This window comes from Mercenaria mercenaria, chromosome 4, assembly GCF_021730395.1.
Source record: "Mercenaria mercenaria strain notata chromosome 4, MADL_Memer_1, whole genome shotgun sequence".
Lineage (NCBI taxonomy): Eukaryota > Metazoa > Mollusca > Bivalvia > Venerida > Veneridae > Mercenaria > Mercenaria mercenaria.
In genome coordinates, this window is record NC_069364.1 from 6882900 (window position 1) to 6904714 (window position 21815).

Consider the following 21815-nt stretch of genomic DNA (forward strand, 5'->3'; position numbering starts at 1 on the left):
ACTTTATATTCTTAAACACACAATTTCATTTTCCATTTTACAAACAGATCATTAATTATATCAAAGTTAATACAATTGATCATTAATTGTAAATACTTCATCATATCAAATGAAACATATGAGTTAATACAATTTGCTTACTTTCTGACCTTGGGCCAACTATAGTTTATTAAACAGCCATTTTTTAAACAATTATAATTAATTATATTGAAGTTAATACAATTTGCTGACTTTGTTTAGTTAACTTCCTAAACTTTCTTCAACACACAATTTAATGCAAATATTTCCAGTTTAAATATGTATCTAGCAGATTCTGGTCAAGAAACCTTATTAAAATAGATAAGTGTTTTAACTTAAAAACACAAGAGGGCCAAGATGGCCCTAGGTCGCTCACCTAAGAAACACACCATAACAGTGTAAAACATGTTTGACCTAGTGATTTCATGGAAACAAATATTCTGACCAATTTTCATTAAGATTGGACCAAAAAACTGGTCTCTTGCGATAAAAAACAAGCATTTTCTTAGATATGACCTAGTTTTTGACCTTAGATGACCCATGTTCAAACTCGACCTAGATTTATCAAGGCAATCATTCTGACCAAAATTCATAAAGATCAATTGAAAAATACAGCCTCTATCACATACACAAGTTTTTTCTTTGATTTGACCAAGTGACCTAGTTTTTGACCTCAGATGACCCATATTAAAGTTCGACCTAGATTTCATTAAGGCAATCATCCTGACCAAATTTCATAAAAATCAATTGAAAAAAACAGTCTCTATCGCATACACAAGATTTTTCTTTAATTTGACCTAGTGACCTAGTTTTTGACCTCAGATAACCCATATTCAAATTCGACCTAGATTTCATCAAGGAAATCACTCTGACCAAATTTCATGAAGATCAATTGAAAACTACATCCTCTATTGCATACACAATGTTTTTCTTCGATTTGACCTAGTGACCTAGTTTTTGACCCAAGATGACCCATTTTCGAACTCGGCCTAGATTTTATCAAGGTAATCATTCTGGCTAAATTTCATGAAGATCAGTTGAAAAATACAGCCTCTATCGCATACACAAGGTTTTTCCTTGATTTGACCTAGTGACCTAGTTTTTGACCCGAGATGACCCATTTTCGAACTCGGCCTAGATTTCATCAAGGTAATCATTCTGACCAAAATTCATGAAGATCAATTGAAAAATACCGCCTCTATCGCATACACAAGGTTTTTCTTTGATTTGACCTACTGACCTAGTTTTTGACCCGAGATGACCCATTTTCGAACTCGGCCTAGATTTCATCAAGGCAATCATTCTGACCAATATTCATGAAGATCAATTGAAAAGTACAGCCTCTATCGCATACACAAGGTTTTTCTTTGATTTGACCTACTGACCTAGTTTTTAACCCGAGATGACCCATTTTCGAACTCGGCCTAGATTTCATCAAGATTATCATTCTGACCAATATTCATGAAGAATAATTGAAAAATACAGCCTGTATCGCATACACAAGGTTTTTCTTTGATTTGACCTAGTGACCTAGTTTTTGACCCGAGATGACCCATTTTCAAACTAGGCCTAGATTTCATCAAGGCAATCATTCTGACCAATATTCATGAAGATCAGTTGAAAAATACAGCCTCTATCGCATACACAAGGTTTTTCTTTGATTTGACCTACTGACCTAGTTTTTAACCCGAGATGACCCATTTTCGAACTTGGCCTAGATTTCATCAAGATTATCATTCTGACCAATATTCATGAAGAATAATGGAAAAATACAGCCTGTATCGCATACACAAGGTTTTTCTTTGATTTGACCTAGTGACCTAGTTTTTGACCCGAGATGACCCATTTTTGAACTCGGCCTAGATTTCGAAAATTCATAAAGATCAATTGAAAAATACAGCCTCTATCACATACACAAGTTTTTTCTTTGATTTGACCAAGTGACCTAGTTTTTGAACTCAGATGACCCATATTCAAATTCGACCTAGATTTCATTAAGGCAATCATCCTGACCAAATTTCATAAAAATCAATTGAAAAAAAACAGTCTCTATCGCATACACAAGATTTTTCTTTAATTTGACCTAGTGACCTAGTTTTTGACCTCAGATAACCCATATTCAAATTCGACCTAGATTTCATCAAGGCAATCACTCTGACCAAATTTCATGAAGATCAATTGAAAAGTACAGCCTCTATCGCATACACAAGGTTTTTCTTTGATTTGACCTACTGACCTAGTTTTTAACCCGAGATGACCCATTTTCGAACTCGGCCTAGATTTCATCAAGATTATCATTCTGACCAATATTCATGAAGAATAATTGAAAAATACAGCCTGTATCGCATACACAAGGTTTTTCTTTGATTTGACCTAGTGACCTAGTTTTTGACCCGAGATGACCCATTTTCAAACTCGGCCTAGATTTCATCAAGGCAATCATTCTGACCAATATTCATGAAGATCAGTTGAAAAATACAGCCTCTATCGCATACACAAGGTTTTTCTTTGATTTGACCTACTGACCTAGTTTTTAACCCGAGATGACCCATTTTCGAACTTGGCCTAGATTTCATCAAGATTATCATTCTGACCAATATTCATGAAGAATAATTGAAAAATACAGAATGTATCGCATACACAAGGTTTTTCTTTGATTTGACCTAGTGACCTAGTTTTTGACCCGAGATGACCCATTTTTGAACTCGGCCTAGATTTCGAAAATTCATAAAGATCAATTGAAAAATACAGCCTCTATCACATACACAAGTTTTTTCTTTGATTTGACCAAGTGACCTAGTTTTTGAACTCAGATGACCCATATTCAAATTCGACCTAGATTTCATTAAGGCAATCATCCTGACCAAATTTCATAAAAATCAATTGAAAAAAAACAGTCTCTATCGCATACACAAGATTTTTCTTTAATTTGACCTAGTGACCTAGTTTTTGACCTCAGATAACCCATATTCAAATTCGACCTAGATTTCATCAAGGCAATCACTCTGACCAAATTTCATGAAGATCAATTGAAAACTACATCCTCTATTGCATACACAATGTTTTTCTTCGATTTGACCTAGTGACCTAGTTTTTGATCCAAGATGACCCATTTTCGAACTCGGCCTAGATTTTATCAAGGTAATCATTCTGGTTAAATTTCATGAAGATCAGTTGAAAAATACAGCCTCTATCGCATACACAAGGTTTTTCCTTGATTTGACCTAGTGACCTAGTTTTTGACCCGAGATGACCCATTTTCGAACTCGGCCTAGATTTCATCAAGGTAATCATTCTGACCAAAATTCATGAAGATCAATTGAAAAATACCGCCTCTATCGCATACACAAGGTTTTTCTTTGATTTGACCTACTGACCTAGTTTTTGACCCGAGATGACCCATTTTCGAACTTGGCCTAGATTTCATCAAGGCAATCATTCTGACCAATATTCATGAATATCAATTGAAAAATACAGCCTCTATCGCATACACAAGGTTTTTCTTTGATTTGACCTACTGACCTAGCTTTTAACCCGAGATGACCCATTTTCGAACTCGGCCTAGATTTCATCAAGATTATCATTCTGACCAATATTCATGAAGAATAATTGAACAAGAGGGCCAAGATGGCCCTAGGTCGCTCACCTAAGAAACACACCATAACAGTGTAAAACATGTTTGACCTAGTGATTTCATGGAAACAAATATTCTGACCAATTTTCATTAAGATTGGACCAAAAAATTGGTCTCTTGTGATAAAACAAGCATTTTCTTAGATTATGATATGACCTAGTTTTTGACCCTAGATGACCCATGTCCAAACTCGACCTAGATTTTATCAAGGCAATCATTCTGACCAAAATTCATGAAGATCAATTGAAAAATACAGCCTCTATCACATATACAAGTTTTTTCTTTGATTTGACCAAGTGACCTAGTTTTTGACCTCAGATGACCCATATTCAAACTCGACCTAGATTTCATTAAGACAATCATCCTGACCAAATTTCATAAAAATCAATTGAAAAAAACAGTCTCTATCGCATACACAAGATTTTTCTTTAATTTGACCTAGTGACCTAGTTTTTGACCTCAGATAACCCATATTCAAACTCGACCTAGATTTCATCAAGGAAATCACTCTGACCAAATTTCATGAAGATCAATTGAAAACTACATCCTCTATTGCATACACAATGTTTTTCTTCGATTTGACCTAGTGACCTAGTTTTTGACCCCAGATGACCCATTTTTGAACTCTGCCTAGATTTTATCAAGGTAATCATTCTGGCTAAATTTTATGAAGATCAGTTGAAAAATACAGCCTCTATCGCATACACAAGGTTTTTCCTTGATTTGACCTAATGACCTAGTTTTTAATCCCAGATGACCCATTTTTGAACTCGGCCTAGATTTCATCAAGGTAATCATTCTGACCAAAATTCATGAAGATCAATTGAAAAATACCGCCTCTATCGCATACACAAGGTTTTTCTTTGATTTGACCTAGTGACCTAGTTTTTGACCCGAGATGACCCATTTTCGAATTCGGCCTAGATTTCATCAAGGAAATCATTCTGACCAATATTCATGAAGATCAATTGAAAAATACAGCCTCTATCGCATACACAAGGTTTTTCTTTGATTTGACCTAGTGACCTAGTTTTTGACCCGAGATGACCCATTTTTGAACTCGGCCTAGATTTCATCAAGGCTATCATTCTGACCAATATTCATGAAGAATAATTGAAAAATACAGCCTCTATCGCATACACAAGGTTTTTCTTTGATTTGACCTAGTGACCTAGTTTTTGACCCGAGATGACCCATTTTTGAACTCGGCCTAGATTTCATCAAGGCAATTATTCTGACCAATATTCATGAAGATCAATTGAAAAATACAGCCTCTATCGCATACACAAGGTTTTCCTTTGATTTGATCTAGTGACCTAGTTTTTGACCCGAGATGACCCATTTTCGAACTCGGCCTAGATTTCATCAAGGTTATCATTCTGACCAATATTCATGAAGATTAGTTGAAAAATACAGCCTCTATCGCATACACAAGGTTTTTCTTTGATTTGACCTAGTGACCTAGTTTTTGACCCAAGATGACCCATTTTCAAACTCGGCCTAGATTTCATCAAGGTTATCATTCTGGCCAATATTCATGAAGATTAATTGAAAAATACAGCCTCTATCGCATACACAAGCTAAATGTTGACAGACGACGGACGACAGACGACGGACGACGGACGCCGGACATTGAGCGATCAGAAAAACTCACCTGAGCTAAAAATACAGCCTGTATCGCATACACAAGGTTTTTCTTTGATTTGACCTACTGACCTAGTTTTTGACCCGAGATGACCCATTTTCGAACTCGGCCTAGATTTCATCAAGGCAATCATTCTGACCAATATTCATGAAGATCAGTTGAAAAATACAGCCTCTATCGCATACACAAGGTTTTTCTTTGATTTGACCTAGTGACCTAGTTTTTGACCCGAGATGACCCATTTTCGAACTCGGCCTAGATTTCATCAAGGTTATCATTCTGACCAAAATTCATGAAGATCAATTGAAAAATACAGCCTCTATCGCATACACAAGGTTTTTCTTTGATTTGACCTAGTGACCTAGTTTTTGACCCGAGATGACCCATTTTCGAACTCGGCCTAGATTTCATCAAGGTTATCATTCTGACCAATATTCATGAAGATAATTGAAAAATACAGCCTCTATCGCATACACAAGCTAAATGTTGACAGACGACAGACGACAGACAGACAGACAGACGACGGACGCCGGACATCGAGTGATCAGAAAAACTCACCTGAGCATTGCTCAGGTGAGCTAAAAAGTGCCAAGACCCCCAGTGAACCTTTTAAAATAGCAGAATGATCTGATGGAATTTGGTAGAACATCTGTGCAATATTATTTCAAAATCGATCCAGCAGTTTCAATCCATATTAAGACATCAAAATGACTGAAGGAATTTAGTAGACGGTCTCCCATGGAACATTGTTGCGAGTTATTTGAAATCAGGTCAGACTGTTCCTTCTGGCTGCAAACCCACATTCTGCATGGGTGAAGATTTGAAGGAATCTGCCAAAGGCCACCCAAAGAACTTTCCTGTGAAGAGTAGTTGTTCTTTAAAACATGAACTGTCGGAGGACAACAACGCTCCACTATTCAACAGCCCTGTCAATTGAATTAATATAAAAGTCGAAAAAGGGGCATAATTTTGTAAAATTGCAAAACAGGGTTATGGAACCTTAACAACGCATATCAGCCCATGACAAGTGTGTGAAGTTTCAATCCTTTCCCATTAGTGGGTACCGAGATATCAGCTTACATACAAAAACTGTCAAGTCAAAAAAGGGGCATAATTTTGTAAAAAAGTAAAGTAGTGTTATGGAATCTGTGCACTGCATGTCAGATCATGACAGTGAACAAGTGTGTGAAGTTTCAATCCATTCCCATTAGTGAGTACTGAGATACCAGCTTACATATAAAACCTTAACCCAAAATTTCTAAGTCAAAAAAAGGGGCATAATTTTGTAAAAAAGCAAAACAGAGTATGGAACCTACGCAGTTTATCACAATTAATAAGTGTGTGAAGTTTCAATCCATTCCCACATGTGGTTACTGAGATACCAGCTTACATACGAAAACTTAACCAAATCGGGATGCTGACACCCGGATGCCGACGCATGGGTGAGTCCAAAAGCTCTACCAATTTTTCGAATAGTCAAGCTAAAAATGTGGATAGATGGAAAGACAGATAAACAATCCAACAATCCTTGAAGCTCACTGCCCACTTTGTGCTAAGGTGAGCTAAAAATTCTAAAATTTATTAAAAAGCAAAACTTAAACGTATTTAACTTTCAACTTTTTATTTCTTTTTATGATATTAAATGTAATATATATATATTCACAAAATACATTAGAATAAATGTAAATAAATACAATTTCTACAATTCCATGTTTTATTTACATATATTAAGTACAGTTAAAACTCTATCTCAGATTCCAAGGGATTGCAATGATAAAGTCTCTCAACAGCTGAGACACGTCTTATTTTCAACTTACATAAACAAAGATATTGAGAATATTTGTTAGTATTTAGTGAACATGAAGTATATCTCACCTGAAAAATGGGACAATTTATATATATTTACATGCTCGTAGCGCAACTGAAAATAAGAAAATTGTCTCACATGGAGGTGCGATATATTCAATATTCATTGCATTGGTTCAGTCCAATTCTGTGTATATAAGAAACTGCCTTAAGTAATGTTATTTCAATCAAGAGATATAGTACATAATGCATAAAGTTGGATCACAAATTTTCTTACAGTCACATGAAAAGAAAACAAGAGCTGTCCGTAAGACAGAACGCTCGACTTTTCTCAGTGCTTGACTCTGAATTAGAACTGTGCCAGTGAAAACTTTATAAAACTTTAACCTAAAAAAAATCTAAAAATTCAAACCAGTTATGGGGATTGTTTCTCCTGGTGTAGACTTTGATAGTAAATATCTGTTTTAAGTTTCAAGTCAAAAGCTTTGATAGTCACAGAGATATTTGACATTATCAAATATTTTAACATATTTTAACATAAAAATTCTAAGTTAAAAAGGGGCATAACTCTGTCAAAATTCAATCAGAGTTATGGGGATTGTTTCTCCTGATGTAGACTTTGATAGTTAATAAATACTTTAAGTTTCAAGTCAATAGCTTTGTTAGTAACAGAGATATTTAACTATCAAAAACTTTAACCGAGGCTGATGCCGACGCTGGGGCGAGTGCAATAGCTGTACTTTTTCTTCAAAAAGTCAAGCTAAAAACAACAATAGAAATTATTACACAATTTACAAGTAGATTTGCAAAGCTCTATGAATCGTAATGAGTGATATGCAGTGAGTGCTATGAATTATTTCATCAATTAGCAATGTGAATGAGTAGCTGAGAAGTACATACATGTACTGTAAAAGCACATATTTCGCTGGGTCAAAACTTTGCAAATTTTAAATTTTTGCGAGGTTTAAAATTCACAAAATTGTAAAAGTGGTATCCTACTTGAATTTGAATTATACTAAATTATAAAATGGTGAATATTTACACGAGGTTTAATTTTCGTGAGATGTAGAGCCTTGCGTATAATAGCGAAAAATTAAACCCTCGCGAAAATTTCTGCTATTACAGCATCCCTATCATAAGAATTTAGAGATATCTTTGAAATGGTTAGACAATCCATGCCTAATGCACAAACATATCATCATTACTAAAGCTTCCTGAATAGAAGTTTTGCAATTTGTTAAAGGGTAGTCCTGTTTTGCAAGCATACTATCTACCTAGAATAATGTAATTCTATAACCTAAATTTGTTTAATAGCCTTTTTAAAATAAACAAAATCATAATTCAACATGTTCTGCTATACCCATGGACTCAGCTGACCGTCACTTCTGGAGGATTTTGATTTTTTTAAAAGCCCCAAATTTGTTCTATATACATCATCTCCTGCCATAGCTGACCCGTGCACAGTGGCAATTGTATGGTATCCTTGAGGTTCTATACAAACTTCGTTAGCATCAAATGGCACCCTTCTTAGTCTGCGTTTAATCTGATCTGGACTTTTTGCTTTCTTAGGTATTCCAGAATCATCAATGACATCCGAAAACCCTTCGTGCCCTTCTACAGCTAGCAATTTCTCCCTGCTCAATCTAGGACCAACCTGATTTGAGCTTCTTGATCTTTCCGCCAGCCTGCTGTCCACCATAATTGCTTGCCGCCCAGATGAAATGGTATGGTAGCCAACTGGAATCCTGTCATCATCAATGAATCTTTCATATGATTGTCGTCTGCATTTAGCCATACCGTGCCCACCTAAAAGCCCGTTGGATAACCTATGACCTCTAGGGATGTCAACCATACTTCTCGCCCAGCCGGGATGTGACTTATCTGCATGGTCAATATGATATATGGGAATCCGAGTATATCGATAATCATTTCCATGTAGCCTTTGCCTTGGGAGACTGTTAACGTAACTCAAGACATCCGGCATACTTTTTGACTGTCGCAATGAAACCATTCTTACAAGCTCCTTATTTCCCCTTGACCTTTTGTGCCTTTCCTTTCCATGATGCCTTCCCCTTGAACGTCCGTTCTTTTCTTTGATTTTCCTGTATTCCTTATCCATGGCTATCAGCATTTTCTTCAGATCATCTTTTTCATTTCGTTTCTTATATTCCTTCTCGAGAGTCTCTAGAATTTTTTTCATGTTCTTTTTATCATGCTTTTTGTGATTATTTCCATTTTTGGCATTGGTTTCATGTAAGATATCATATAACTGTGCGTAATATTTCAATTTCTTCGCATCTGTCAATTTATGATGATCATTCTTAGCTTTAGAAACTCGTGATTTGTGTTTTTCTCGTTTTACCTTAAGAGGTTGTTTTTTGCTTATGATTTTTTCATCGTCTCTATTATCAATCAACAGATTCGGATTTTCAAACTCAACATCTATCAGAGTGTCCGATGGTGAACCTTTGATATAATTATCTCGAATACTTTTCACATATTCCTCCGGAGTAACAGCTTCTTGTTCCGATTTGTTCATTTTGTCATAACTTATAAGATCTATTTCTTCTGTTTTCTTTTCAATATCAATTTCTCCCCTCTTTCTTTTTTTGTAACAGTAACAAATGGTTGCTGTGGCAACTGCTATCAACATACATGCCATTCCTGATGTACAGAATACAACAATGTAAAATAAGTAGCGTCTGCATTCGAAGGTTCGAGTTTCAAAGTTCAGTAATGTATTGGTACCTCTCATATTTGGTGAGCGACAAATATAACCCAAATTTTCCTGATGTCTGATAAATACACTTGTTTTCAGTGACCATTCTTTTAACGGCACATTTTCACAACTACAGTGAAATGGATTTCTTGAAAAGTCAACAGATTGAAGGCTTTGAATAGATGAAAATATATATGGTGAAAATTCTCTTATTTTATTGTCAGATATTGAAATTTCTCTCAAATCAAAATTTTTGGAAAACGGCAATGGGCTGTAGCCAAAAGAAGTGAAATTATTGAAACTTAGATCAATTACATGGAGGCTCTGAAGTGGTGCCAGTATATCTGGAATTGGTACACTCTCACTGAGATTGTTTCCTTGCAAATACAAGTTTGTTAGATTGGTTAAGTGCGAAAATACCGCTACATCCAAGCCAGATATATCATTTCCACTTAGGTCTAATTTAAACAAAGACTCAAGGAAAAAAAAGGCTTGTGGCTCTATTTCTGAAATTTTGTTTCCACTGAGTATGATCTCAGAAATATGGTTCCATCCAAAATGGTAGATTTTACCCAGTAAGTTTCTGGATAAATCAACCAATTTAGGACAGTTTGGTATAAATGCTTGATGGCTTACTGTCGATATTTCATTTCCTGCAAAGCTTACAAACTTTATATTTCTTGAGTCTCTAAACATAAAATTATGCAATTCTATCATTTTGTTTTCACTTAAGTCCAAAGTCATCAATTTATTAAGACCTACAAGTGGTTCACCACTATTTACACTGTGTATTTTATTGCGCGATAGATTCAGTACTTCAACATTAGCAAGTTGCGGAGGAACAGAAAATGTCTCCAAGAAATTTTCACTCAAATCTACTTCAGTAAGTTTGATCCCCTTTTCAATATCAAGACCACTTTCATTGGTAAGGTTGTTACATGACAATTTAAGAATTTGCATGTTACCGAGGTTATCCTTGAACAATTCATGAACAGATGAAATTTTGTTATGTGACAAATCAAGGTACTTAAGATGGGTAAGTTTAGCAATGCCTTCCCCAATTTCATTTAAGTTGTTATGACTCAAATCTAATTTTCTTAATGTCAAATAAGACAGAAAGTTTTTGTCAATGTGACCAAGTCCATTGCCTGAAAGGAAAAGCTCTTGCAAAGACAAAGGTCCCAGATTTTCTGTTGTCAATTCAGTAATGTTGATCTTATCTGAAATGTCTGTGTTAGACAAGTCCAGCTTTTTCAGTGTCACATCACTAACTGCATCTAAATAGAGAGAAATATTGTCAAATATAATATCTCTGTTATGTGCAAGTCCAAGAAATTCCAAATTCCTCCAAACTTTAATGGCGTCTGTTTCAATGAATTTCAAATTACACTTAGAAAAGTTCAAATACTTCGGTATAGCTTCCCATCTTCGAGTTGTAGCAAAGTCGTCTGCTGTAACGTTTTCGATATTATTTCCGGAAAAATCGATCTGCGTAAGACGAGTTGGCACCTGAAACCGCATTCCAAGTCTAGCAGACGACAATTTGTTAAAACTAATGTTCAGCATCATCAAATTTGGCAGAAATCTAAATGGTTCATCTTGTAGGTAATACAGCAAGTTATGACTTAAATCAAGAACTTCCAAGAGTAAATTATCCTTAAATAGGTATTCATCCAGCATTTGAATCAAGTTCCCCTGCAGGTATACTCTCTTCAACTTTGAGAGTCCAGCAAAAGCACCGCTCTGAATATAATTCACTTTGCTGTATGAAATGTCAATCGTTTCCAAGGAGACTAACTGTTTGAAAGTTTGGTTTAAAACTGGACCAATGAAATCTCTTTTCAGAACGAATTGTTTAGTCACACCTGAAAGTTCATGGCCTTCAATTTTGAAACTATTTTCGCACTGGATTACCACAAAATCCTGGGAACAGGAACATTTTTGTGGACACACTGCAACTTCAGTAGTCTCCTCTGTACAGAAGCAGTTTTGTATATTTGACAGAACACAGATACCAAGTACTATCAGTATCTTTAACACTTTGATATCCATGTCTGATAATTTCCTTCCTTACTTAGTTCACTTCAGAGTCAACCTTAGATGATAAACTGTTGTTTAATGTTGTTGTTTTTTTCCTTTTTGTTTTTGCTCACAGAAAGTCAAGATTTTTATTCCACAAACTTCTATAGTCACATCTCTGAACACATTTATATTACAGAAGTAGAACTTTCACTGCACACATTTACCACATTTTTTACTGTCCTTGCTTATATTTAAGTGTTACAAAAAAATCTTTTATTACTATTTATTTCTCTACAATCCCACTGCCACACTTTTGTTTTATCAAAATGTCCTCTGTAAATGAACTTCACCAAGTGGGTTTCATGAATGAAAGTATCCAGTGAGACAGACCAGGTCTGGTATAGGCTAGAATGTTTATCATTACATTATCATACAATTGAATTACTGTACGACAGGCCTTTAATTACAGATGCTATTAATATAAATGTCCTTACTTTTCCTGTACTCACTATCATAATCCTGGTGCCTAAAATAATCACAATAATGAATATTAAAGGCACACAAAATCTCTGTTTAGTTGGTAAATGTGCTACACAAATGAAAATAACTTTCAAAATATTTATGTACATACACATTGTAATATACATAGTGCATATTATATGTTGTAGTCAACACTGATTTTTTTGGACTGCCAACAAACACATCACACTCTTAGTGTTTGAAATTATTTTTTGTCCAATGGCATTGCAGTACTTTTCAAATTTTCGGGAAATATTTTAGTAAATCAGCAATAACTTGCAATCGTTTATTAATCAGGTTAGTCATGTGTATAGAAGGGACAAGAGGTGAGTTACTGATTTTATTCGCTCTGACGTCATCCAGAACAAAAAATAATTTCAAACACCAAATAGGTTAGTGTTTATTAATGTGCATTTACAAAACTTAATCAGCCTCGCAGCTGTGCTGCTCGTAGCTGATTAAACTTTGTAAATACACATTAATAAACACTAACCTATACTTAATACATTTTTTTTTTGTTTTACTTATGTAATAGTTTGTTATAACAAATTATTTTTCTGCATCAAATTTTCTGCATAATAAAGTGTGGTAAAATTGGTAATTAAAACCTTATTCTTTATATCTGTGGTTTCAATTCATCTATGTTTGCTGCATATTTGTGTTTTATTATAAACTCATTGTATAATTCTGATATTTAAAGTTCCTGAATTAAATAAAATAGTACTGATAAAACTAGAGCTATCACTAAAGGTGATGAATGTACCCCTCGCATGCACTGACACAGTACATTGCAATTTGACGCACACAAGATTGCATAATTATGTGCAATGTATGTATATAGACTGTATGTATACAGTATAGTAACAAAAAACAAAGTCCCATAACTATGCAGAATATTTATCTAAAAGAATGTAACATGCAGCATGCACAACTAGGGTTGATACTGATCACTTGTGTGAAGTTTCATAAAATTGAGTGTAAGGGTTTGGTAGATTAGGCACACACAAGATTGCATATGCAAACTGTATGTACATAGTATGTTAACAAGAAACAAAGTCCCATAACTCTGCAATTTTTGTCGCTGAAAGAACCTAACATGCCCCATGCACAACTACTGTTGTTACTGATCACTTGTGTGAAGTTTCATTTAATTGTGTCAAGGGGATGAGGAGAGATGGTGCGCACAAGATTGTGTCTATGTATATAGTATAGTAACAAAAAAACAAAGACCCATAACTCTGCAAATTTTTTTTCTGAAAGAACCTAACATGCCACATGCACAACTACTGTTGTTACTGATCACTTGTGTGAAGTTTCATTAAATTGTGTCAAGGGGATGAGGAGGATGGTGCGCACAAGATTGTGTCTATGTATATAGTATAGTAACAAAAAAACAAAGTCCCATAACTCTGCAAATTTTTTTTCTAAAAGAACCTAACATGCCCCATGCACAACTGCTGTTGGTACTGATCACTTGTGTGAAGTTTCATTAAATTGTGTCAAGGGGATGAGGAGAGATGGTGCGCACAAGATTGTGTCTATGTATATAGTATAGTAACAAAAAAACAAAGTCCCATAACTCTGCAATTTTTTTTCTAAAAGAACCTAACATGCCCCATGCACAACTGCTGTTGTTACTGATCACTTGTGTGAAGTTTCATTAAATTGTGTCAAGGGGATGAGGAGAGATGGTGCGCACAAGATTGTGTCTATGTATATAGTATAGTAACAAAAAAACAAAGTCCCATAACTCTGCAATTTTTTTTTCTAAAAGAACCTAACATGCCCCATGCACAACTACTCTTGGTACTGATCAGTTGTGTGAAGTTTCATTAAATTCTATCAAGGGGATAAGGAGAGATGGTGCGCACAAGATTGCGTCTACGGACAGACGGCCAGACAGACAACCTGAAACCAGTATACCCCCACTTACAACCTTGTTGTCGGGGGGTACAATAAAATTTCTTCACATGGATAACAGTTCTTTCTCTGTGAAACATGAAATGGTACACTAATGTATAATCCTGTATTCCAGCAGTTTTATAAATATATCTTGTAAATTTTAGTTAATTCTTCATATTTCCTCTGAAAAATATCTTGTACACTAACCATCAAAAGTACTAACTTTCTGAAAACATTTGAGTACGAGTTGAAAATTATTCTTGGAAAATGTATTGTTCATTCTTTTTCATCAATCTATTATCATTTGAAAAAAATACCTGAATTTTGAATCTTTTTTTTTTTTTACAAAACCCAAGCAAACAAAGTGACCTGATTTTACAGCCAAGAATTTTACAGACTTGCCCCTGGTAAACATTTCACACTGGTATCTGCTATTCAATGGTCATGCTGATTAATTAATTAACCCTCCTTAATTTACATGAAACAACACCCAGGTTAATCTAGTTTTGCTTTGATAATGTCTAATTAATACCTGAACTAATTTATAGATAGATTATATATATTCAATTCTGAGGTTAATATACATGTATTCAAATTTCAAGTGGACACTATCAGAATAACAGAAATTAAGGCCAAACTGAATTATCATAGGTTAACAGTGGCATTGAGATACATATATTGAGGAGCCATAAAACTGTGACTGCACAATCAAATGTGTGTAACTTGAGTATAGGTCTGATGACTGGGAAACGTTGTGTGAAGTTTCAGTCCAATACATTTGGTTGCTTCTGAGATACAGCTTTATAGTTAGTTGCATGCAAAACTTTAACCAAATTTTCTAAGTCAAAAAAGGGCCACAATTTGAAAAACATACAATAAAGTGTTATCTAACTTGGTTATTTCAGTGTTAAGTTTCAATCCAATACATGAAATGGTTTTACTGAGACATGAACTTCCACTCAAAACTTGAACTAAGGTGTGATGCTACCACTGCCACCTAGATGAGTAGAATTGCCCTCACTATAATAATAATAAATTAATCGTCACCTCAACGCAACAAAGTCGTATCTTATTATAAATTTATAATAAGGTATGACTTTGTTGCGTTGAGGTGACGTATTCTTCAAACAGTATAGTTAAAAGGTTTAAGGGACAGTCGACATAATTCCAATGTTAATTCTGTCAACTAAGACCTTTAAATCATTTAAGGAAATGGAAGAAACTTCAAAATCGGCTCATAAATGAGAAAGTTATGAACATTTCAATATTTGATTTAAAAAAAGGCAGCCATTTCGTTTCCATGGCAATATAAACAAAATAAAGAATTTCTTGATATTTATTTAAACTGTACATGTATTTCCTTATTTCTTTAAAATAAATTCTATTTTTCCAACGGTAATGAAAGATATTACAATGTTTTACCTCTTAAGCTCAAGAAATATTAGAAAATAATATTTGTAAAAGGTTATTTGCTCAATAAAGAATTCAGGAGTGTGTAAATGAGATCATAAACACACTAAAATTGCTGTCTCCATAATAAGCTATTTTAAATTTCAATTCAAATGTGGTCTGATTAAAAAATTATTTCACCATTGTACAAGGATTGAGAATAGCTTTCATAAGAAATCAACTTTAATATTGTTAGGCATTCTTTGGCTTTTATAACCAAAAACTTACATTGTCATAAAATTGGTATAACTTTGTGGGGAAAAAAAGCAAAATAGTTTTGTTGAACCTGCACACTGTGTGTTAGATCATCACACAAGTATATGAAGTTAAATCTATTCAAGACGCAAAATGTAGACAAACAAGTGATTGCAACAGCTGAAAATTGCAATTCTGACTTCATTATACTTCAAAAAACTGTATCAAATTTACAAAAGGATTTTAATATGAAAATGACATTTTTCCAAAAAACTAAAATGCCTGAAGACATCTTTAAAGTTCAGGAAGTCCCTGTTCTGTAGTCACCTTTAGAAACCATAATTCAATTAATTTTACAAAAATTAATAGCTTTACCATGAGACATCTGCTATATTATTAAGTACATAAATCAAGAAACTTGTTTGTTATAAAAGAGTAATAATTATGTTGTTTTAAAATTTTTCTATTTGACAATATAACGCTTCTATTACAGTTGGAAAATATTTTAGTAGTGAAATTTCACTTAACTTTCAGCTGTGAACCCTGTTGTTTACCAAAAACTTCAGTAAAGGAGTAAGGTACTAACTGACACAAATTTGACCCTGTCCTATCACAAATCTGATCAAATGGTATGAACTGTTCCACCCTAAAGTATTCTCTCCATAATTTGTTTATCAGGGATGTTTATTAAGCCAATAAGTTGGCTAGACAAAGGACAAGACTCAGTGTTCCTTCTTTCAAATAATCTATCATTTTCACATCTGAAATAATCTATGTATATACTAAAATCCATGTTCCTTCAAAGAGTATTCTTACTAATCTATTCCTCTGATTTAGGCAATTTAGCTAATTATCCTGAAACTTTTAAGTCCCATAGTGTTTTAAATTTATGTTACTGTATTAGTGGTCAATTCTGCTGTATGGAAAGTTTTGCAGTTTTTGTGATTTGGAATTTTCACAAAATTAAAACACTCAAAAGTTACAGTTAAGTGTGTATTTGTAAGTTTATGAACCTGCACAGAAATGTTGTCATTTCCACAATACTTGTCAGTTAAATTATCAAACAATATAACATGTGTCTCACATTTTGATAAGCAAAACATTTTTATCAGTCTTTGCTGACAGCTGAATTTAATAGAGCTTTTAACTAATTATGTGATAAAAACAAGTTATCAAAATTAATCTTTAATTGTTAAATAAAAGACTTAAAACCCTGTTATATATAGAAGTTATATTTTTCGCAAACATTTCTGCATACAGACTATCTTCTATCAGACATTCGCAAAAATTTTGTGACACAAAAAATTAACTTATAGGGAATACAGCGACAATGCTTCTATCCAAGTAGTTAAATAATCAAGCTGTCATAATTTTTACAGCACTTTGATAATATAGGCATTGTGAGCATCGTGTACATATTTTGTCACGGCAACAAACCAAACTTCTCAAACTGATTACCTCCGTTGTCACCACAAAAGTCAATGTTGTCACAAATAACACATGACCATTGCAACAAAATTCAAATTATACTTTCTTATTTCTGATTTTATCTTTTTTCATATCACTCACATTAGCCATACATATCTGAAAAAGTACTAAAGCACAATTTCTGTATCTTTTATCTAGTATAACAATTTATCAATATTATGCTAAAATGTTTGTAGTGGTAGGTCTCTTTTATTTCCCTTGAGTTCTATGTTGATTTTTTTAAAGCAACTAAGGAATCCACATTTTCCAAATACAACTAGTACAAATAGACGTTTTTCTATAGGACACTGGTGCCTCCCCCTCTTCTCCCCACTTTCTTGTCACTGTACATGTTTTCATGACTGTTGGTGGAATATTTTTAAAGATATTTAAATTACAACTTTTAAGCATTTTATGTCTATTTTTCACTAAGTCAAGTATCATTTCTCTGATCTGGCTGGGTGAAATGCCAAACCAAACACCAGGTGCACAACTCCAAATGCAATATAAAAATCCTCTAATGTTTTATGATTTTAGGTCAAGTACATTTTGAGATACATGGGATACGAACTTATTTGCCCTTAATGTATCCTTTTGACTAAGTCAATCTATATTTTAAGGGCCATTACTCTGGTCTTGCAAAGTGAAATTAAAAAAAAACTCATGTGCACAAATTCACATGCTGAGTAATATTCCTAAATGGTTTCATGACTCAAGGTGATATTTTTTTATTATTATACCTCGCATAAATGTCCAATGCAAATTTCCCATTAGTTTAACTTGAATAATATATCATATTCCCCAGTGATTTTATATCACATGCGCAAAATCGTTATTTTCAATTTCTGCGCAGGTGATATGATCCATAATTTCATTTCACATGCGCAACAGCGTTATTTTGTTTTTCTGCACATGTGATATTATTGTTTCATATCACCCGTTGAGAGATTGATACTTTCGCATTGATTATTTTCTTTTTTATGCTACGTGCAAAATATTTCGAAAACAATTTTTCATCAAATATTGAATCGAAACTACAACAAAAGGTTTGGAAATGATCTAACTAAGAAAATGAGTACTCACACTTATATGTTTCATTTAGAAAAAAGAATGTTATCGCCGTTTTTCGAATGCTACTGTTTGACGCAATGTTGAAATATTAGAATAAATATAGGAGTCAGCAATATGTAAACGTCACGACTAAATCTATCAAAAAAGTCTTATTACAGCAAAGTCGCCACAAATTATGAGTCCTAACAAGTAAAGACTCTTTAATTCTGTCTTCATTATTTGGTTAGTAATTACTTTTTAATGTTAAATAAATTATTATGTTGATTTTCCAGTAAATGCTTTGACCCTTATAAGCTTTCGGTATAATAAAATAAATATTGCATTCCTAAGAGGGTGATATGAAAAATGTTCACCCCTCGAAATATGAATATAGACCTCGGCTGGCGCCTCGGTCAATATTCATATATCTCGCGGTGAACATTTTTCATATCACCCTCTCAGAAATGCAATATTTATATAAGATATATGCAACACAAAATTTTAATTGACTTTGTGTACTTTTCACTAAGCCAAGGACTGTAACTCCTGTAATGTTTTACGACTCTTAGTCAAATACTATTTGAGATACTTGCAACACAACCTTGTGTGCCGTTTATGCATATTTTAGAAAATAAAGGGCCATAACTATTGTCTCACAGACAGAAATCCAAAACAAAATCCCTGGTGCACAACTTCACATGCTGAATAATATTCCTATAACATTTCATGACCCTAGATCAAATGCATTTTAAGATATGTGGAACACAACTTTTTATGCTCTTTCTTGCATATTTGTGACTAAGTCAAGGGCTATAACTCTAATCTGGCTGAGTGAAATCTCTAATAAAACCACAGGTGAACAACTTCACATGCTGAATAATATTTTTGTAATGCCTTATAATTCTAAGTCAAATATTTTTTGAGTATACTAGCCACTAAACTGATAATAAGGATAATTCTACATTTTTTTCCTTTCTTGCCTAATTCAATTTCATGGAGTCAAAAGCAAGTCTATTCTAGAGATTTTCTTTGAGGAATGATGTTAAAATTACCTGATATAATTATATGATATTGGACATAGGATAATTATAGACATTAGACTGGCTAAGTTTCATAATGAATCATAACAAGAGGCCATGAAGGCCCTGTATCGCTCACCTGACCTACTGACCTAAAGATCATCAAGATAGTTTCATTAAGATATGGTCATAAATGCGGCCTCTAAAGTGTTAACTAGCTTTTCCTTTGATTTGACCCAGTGACCTAGTTTTTGATCCAACATGACCCAGATTCAAACCTGACCTAAAGATCATCAAGATTCTCATTCTGACTAAGTTTCATGAAGATACAGTCATAAATGTGGCCTTTAGAGTGTTAACAAACTTTTCCTTTGATTTGACCCGGTGACCTAGTTTTTGACCCCACCTGACCCAGATTTGATCTTGACCTATAGATCATCACGATTAACATTCTGACCAAGTTTCATCAAGATATGGTCATAAATGTGGCCTCTAGCGTGTTAACTAGCTTTTCCTTTGATTTAACCTAGTGACCTAGTTTTTGACCCTACCTGACCCAGATTTGAACTTGACCTATAGATCATCAAGATCAACATTCTGACCAAGTTTCATTAAGATACGATCATAAATGTGGCCTCTACAGTGTTAACTAGCTTTTCCTCTGATTTGACCTGGTGACCTAGTTTTTGATCCTACATGACCCAGATTCAAACTGGACCTTGAGACCAAGATTAACAAGATTCATGAAGATACAGTCATAAATGTGGCCTCTACAGTGTTAACAAGCTTTACCTTTGATTTGACCTGATGACCTAGTTTTTGACCCCCAGATGATCCAATATCGAACTCGTTCAAGATTTTATTGAGGGTAACATTCTGACCAAGTTTCATTAAGATTGGGCCAAAATTGTGACCTCTAGAGTGTTAACAAGCTTTTCCTTTGATTTGACCTGGTGACCTAGTTTTTGACCCCAGATGACCCAATATCAAACTCGTCCAAGACTTTATTGAGGGTAACATTCTGACCAAGTTTCATTAAGACTGGGCCAAAACTGTGACCTCTAGAGTGCTAACAGTCAAATTGTTGACGACGGACGACTGACACAGGGTGATCACAAAAGCTCACCTTTGAGCACTTCGTGCTCAGGTGAGCTAATAAAAAGGCCATCATGGCCATGTAGACCATCACCAGATTAAAACCTTTCAACTTTAAATACCAGTTTATATATCAAGTCACTGTATCATTAAATATGACAAATTTGTTTGTGAGAAAAATTTATCCTGAAATATGATAGAAAGGACCCTTTCAAGAAAAAACTAAGTCAAGTGAAGCCATATCAGAGGATGCTTTTGAGCAAGTTTTGCAAAGATCAATCAAGAAGTCTATGAGAAGTGGACATGGGATACTAAGAAACAATATCAAGAAACTAAACTGTGAACATGTCAAAAAAGAATTTCCAATATGTAGATCATAAGAAGGGGGCACATATTTCACTAATTATTTTTTTCATTTTGGTCACATTTAGGATGAAAACAGGGTTTTTTATAAGTTTGGTCATATTTTTTTTGTCCCAGGTCTGATACTCGTGCCTGTGATCCTATCTAGTACACATTATACTTGAGGCAATATTTCTTGTGTTCCTGAAGCAATTACAATGACACTTACTGGGCTACATTTTCCAGTAACAGTTAACATTATTACCATGTTTCATTGAAATCTTAAGAATACTACAAAATAACTAGAGCTGCTTTTGAGAAAAGTGCATGTCTCACACAACTGCCTAATCATCTAGATTGGCATTTCTTCTCCATTATGTATCTGAGTCAACCATGCTTCAAGATCTGTATCACTGGCATCAGTATTTTCGGTAATTCAAGGGTCATAATTCTGAAGTGCCTGGGCCGATTTGGCTAGTTATCGAACTTGGCTGAGGACTTATTTGCAAACACATTTTGTTCAAGTTTGGTGAAGATCGGATGAGAAATGTTCGACTAAAAGTGTGGACAAGATTTGTGACAGACGGACGGACACACACACACACACACACACACACACACAGAGGCAGGAGTTACCACCACAGTGGTGTGGGAGACATAATTAATCATAAATACAGGTAGAAATAAACTTGAAGAGTGTTCCAAGTCAACTATATATCTATTTATTCTATATGAATAGAAATTCAAACTATCAATAGAACACATTCTAACACATCTTCAAGACTGACATTGCTAAGCTGCTAAGTGATGAATGATGTAATTGACATTAATGTTGCTTTATGTTTTTAACAAAAACAAATGACTTTCTAATCACAGACTTTATTTTATTTCTCCCTAATTATGGTCCTAGACAGTGAAAAGACTAAAATGTCA

The 21815-nt window shown here is 34.2% G+C and overlaps 2 protein-coding genes across 2 annotated transcripts in view; both read right to left on the bottom strand.

Annotated features, from left to right (window-relative positions):
• LOC123550927 (polycomb protein EED-like) overlaps positions 1 to 21815 on the bottom strand; it is a 40399-nt gene that overhangs the window by 5666 nt on the left and 12918 nt on the right. The window lies entirely within an intron of this gene.
• LOC128556172 (slit homolog 2 protein-like) lies at positions 7523 to 12381 on the bottom strand. The gene has a single exon (XM_053540294.1). It carries the CDS (start codon positions 11872 to 11874, stop codon positions 8458 to 8460), a length of 3417 nt encoding a protein of 1138 aa, XP_053396269.1. The 5' UTR covers positions 11875 to 12381; the 3' UTR covers positions 7523 to 8457.

Coding starts and splice junctions, on each gene's coding strand:
- LOC128556172 (XM_053540294.1), bottom strand. CDS start 11,874: ATGGATATCAAAGTGTTAAAGATACTGATAGTACTTGGTATCTGTGTT.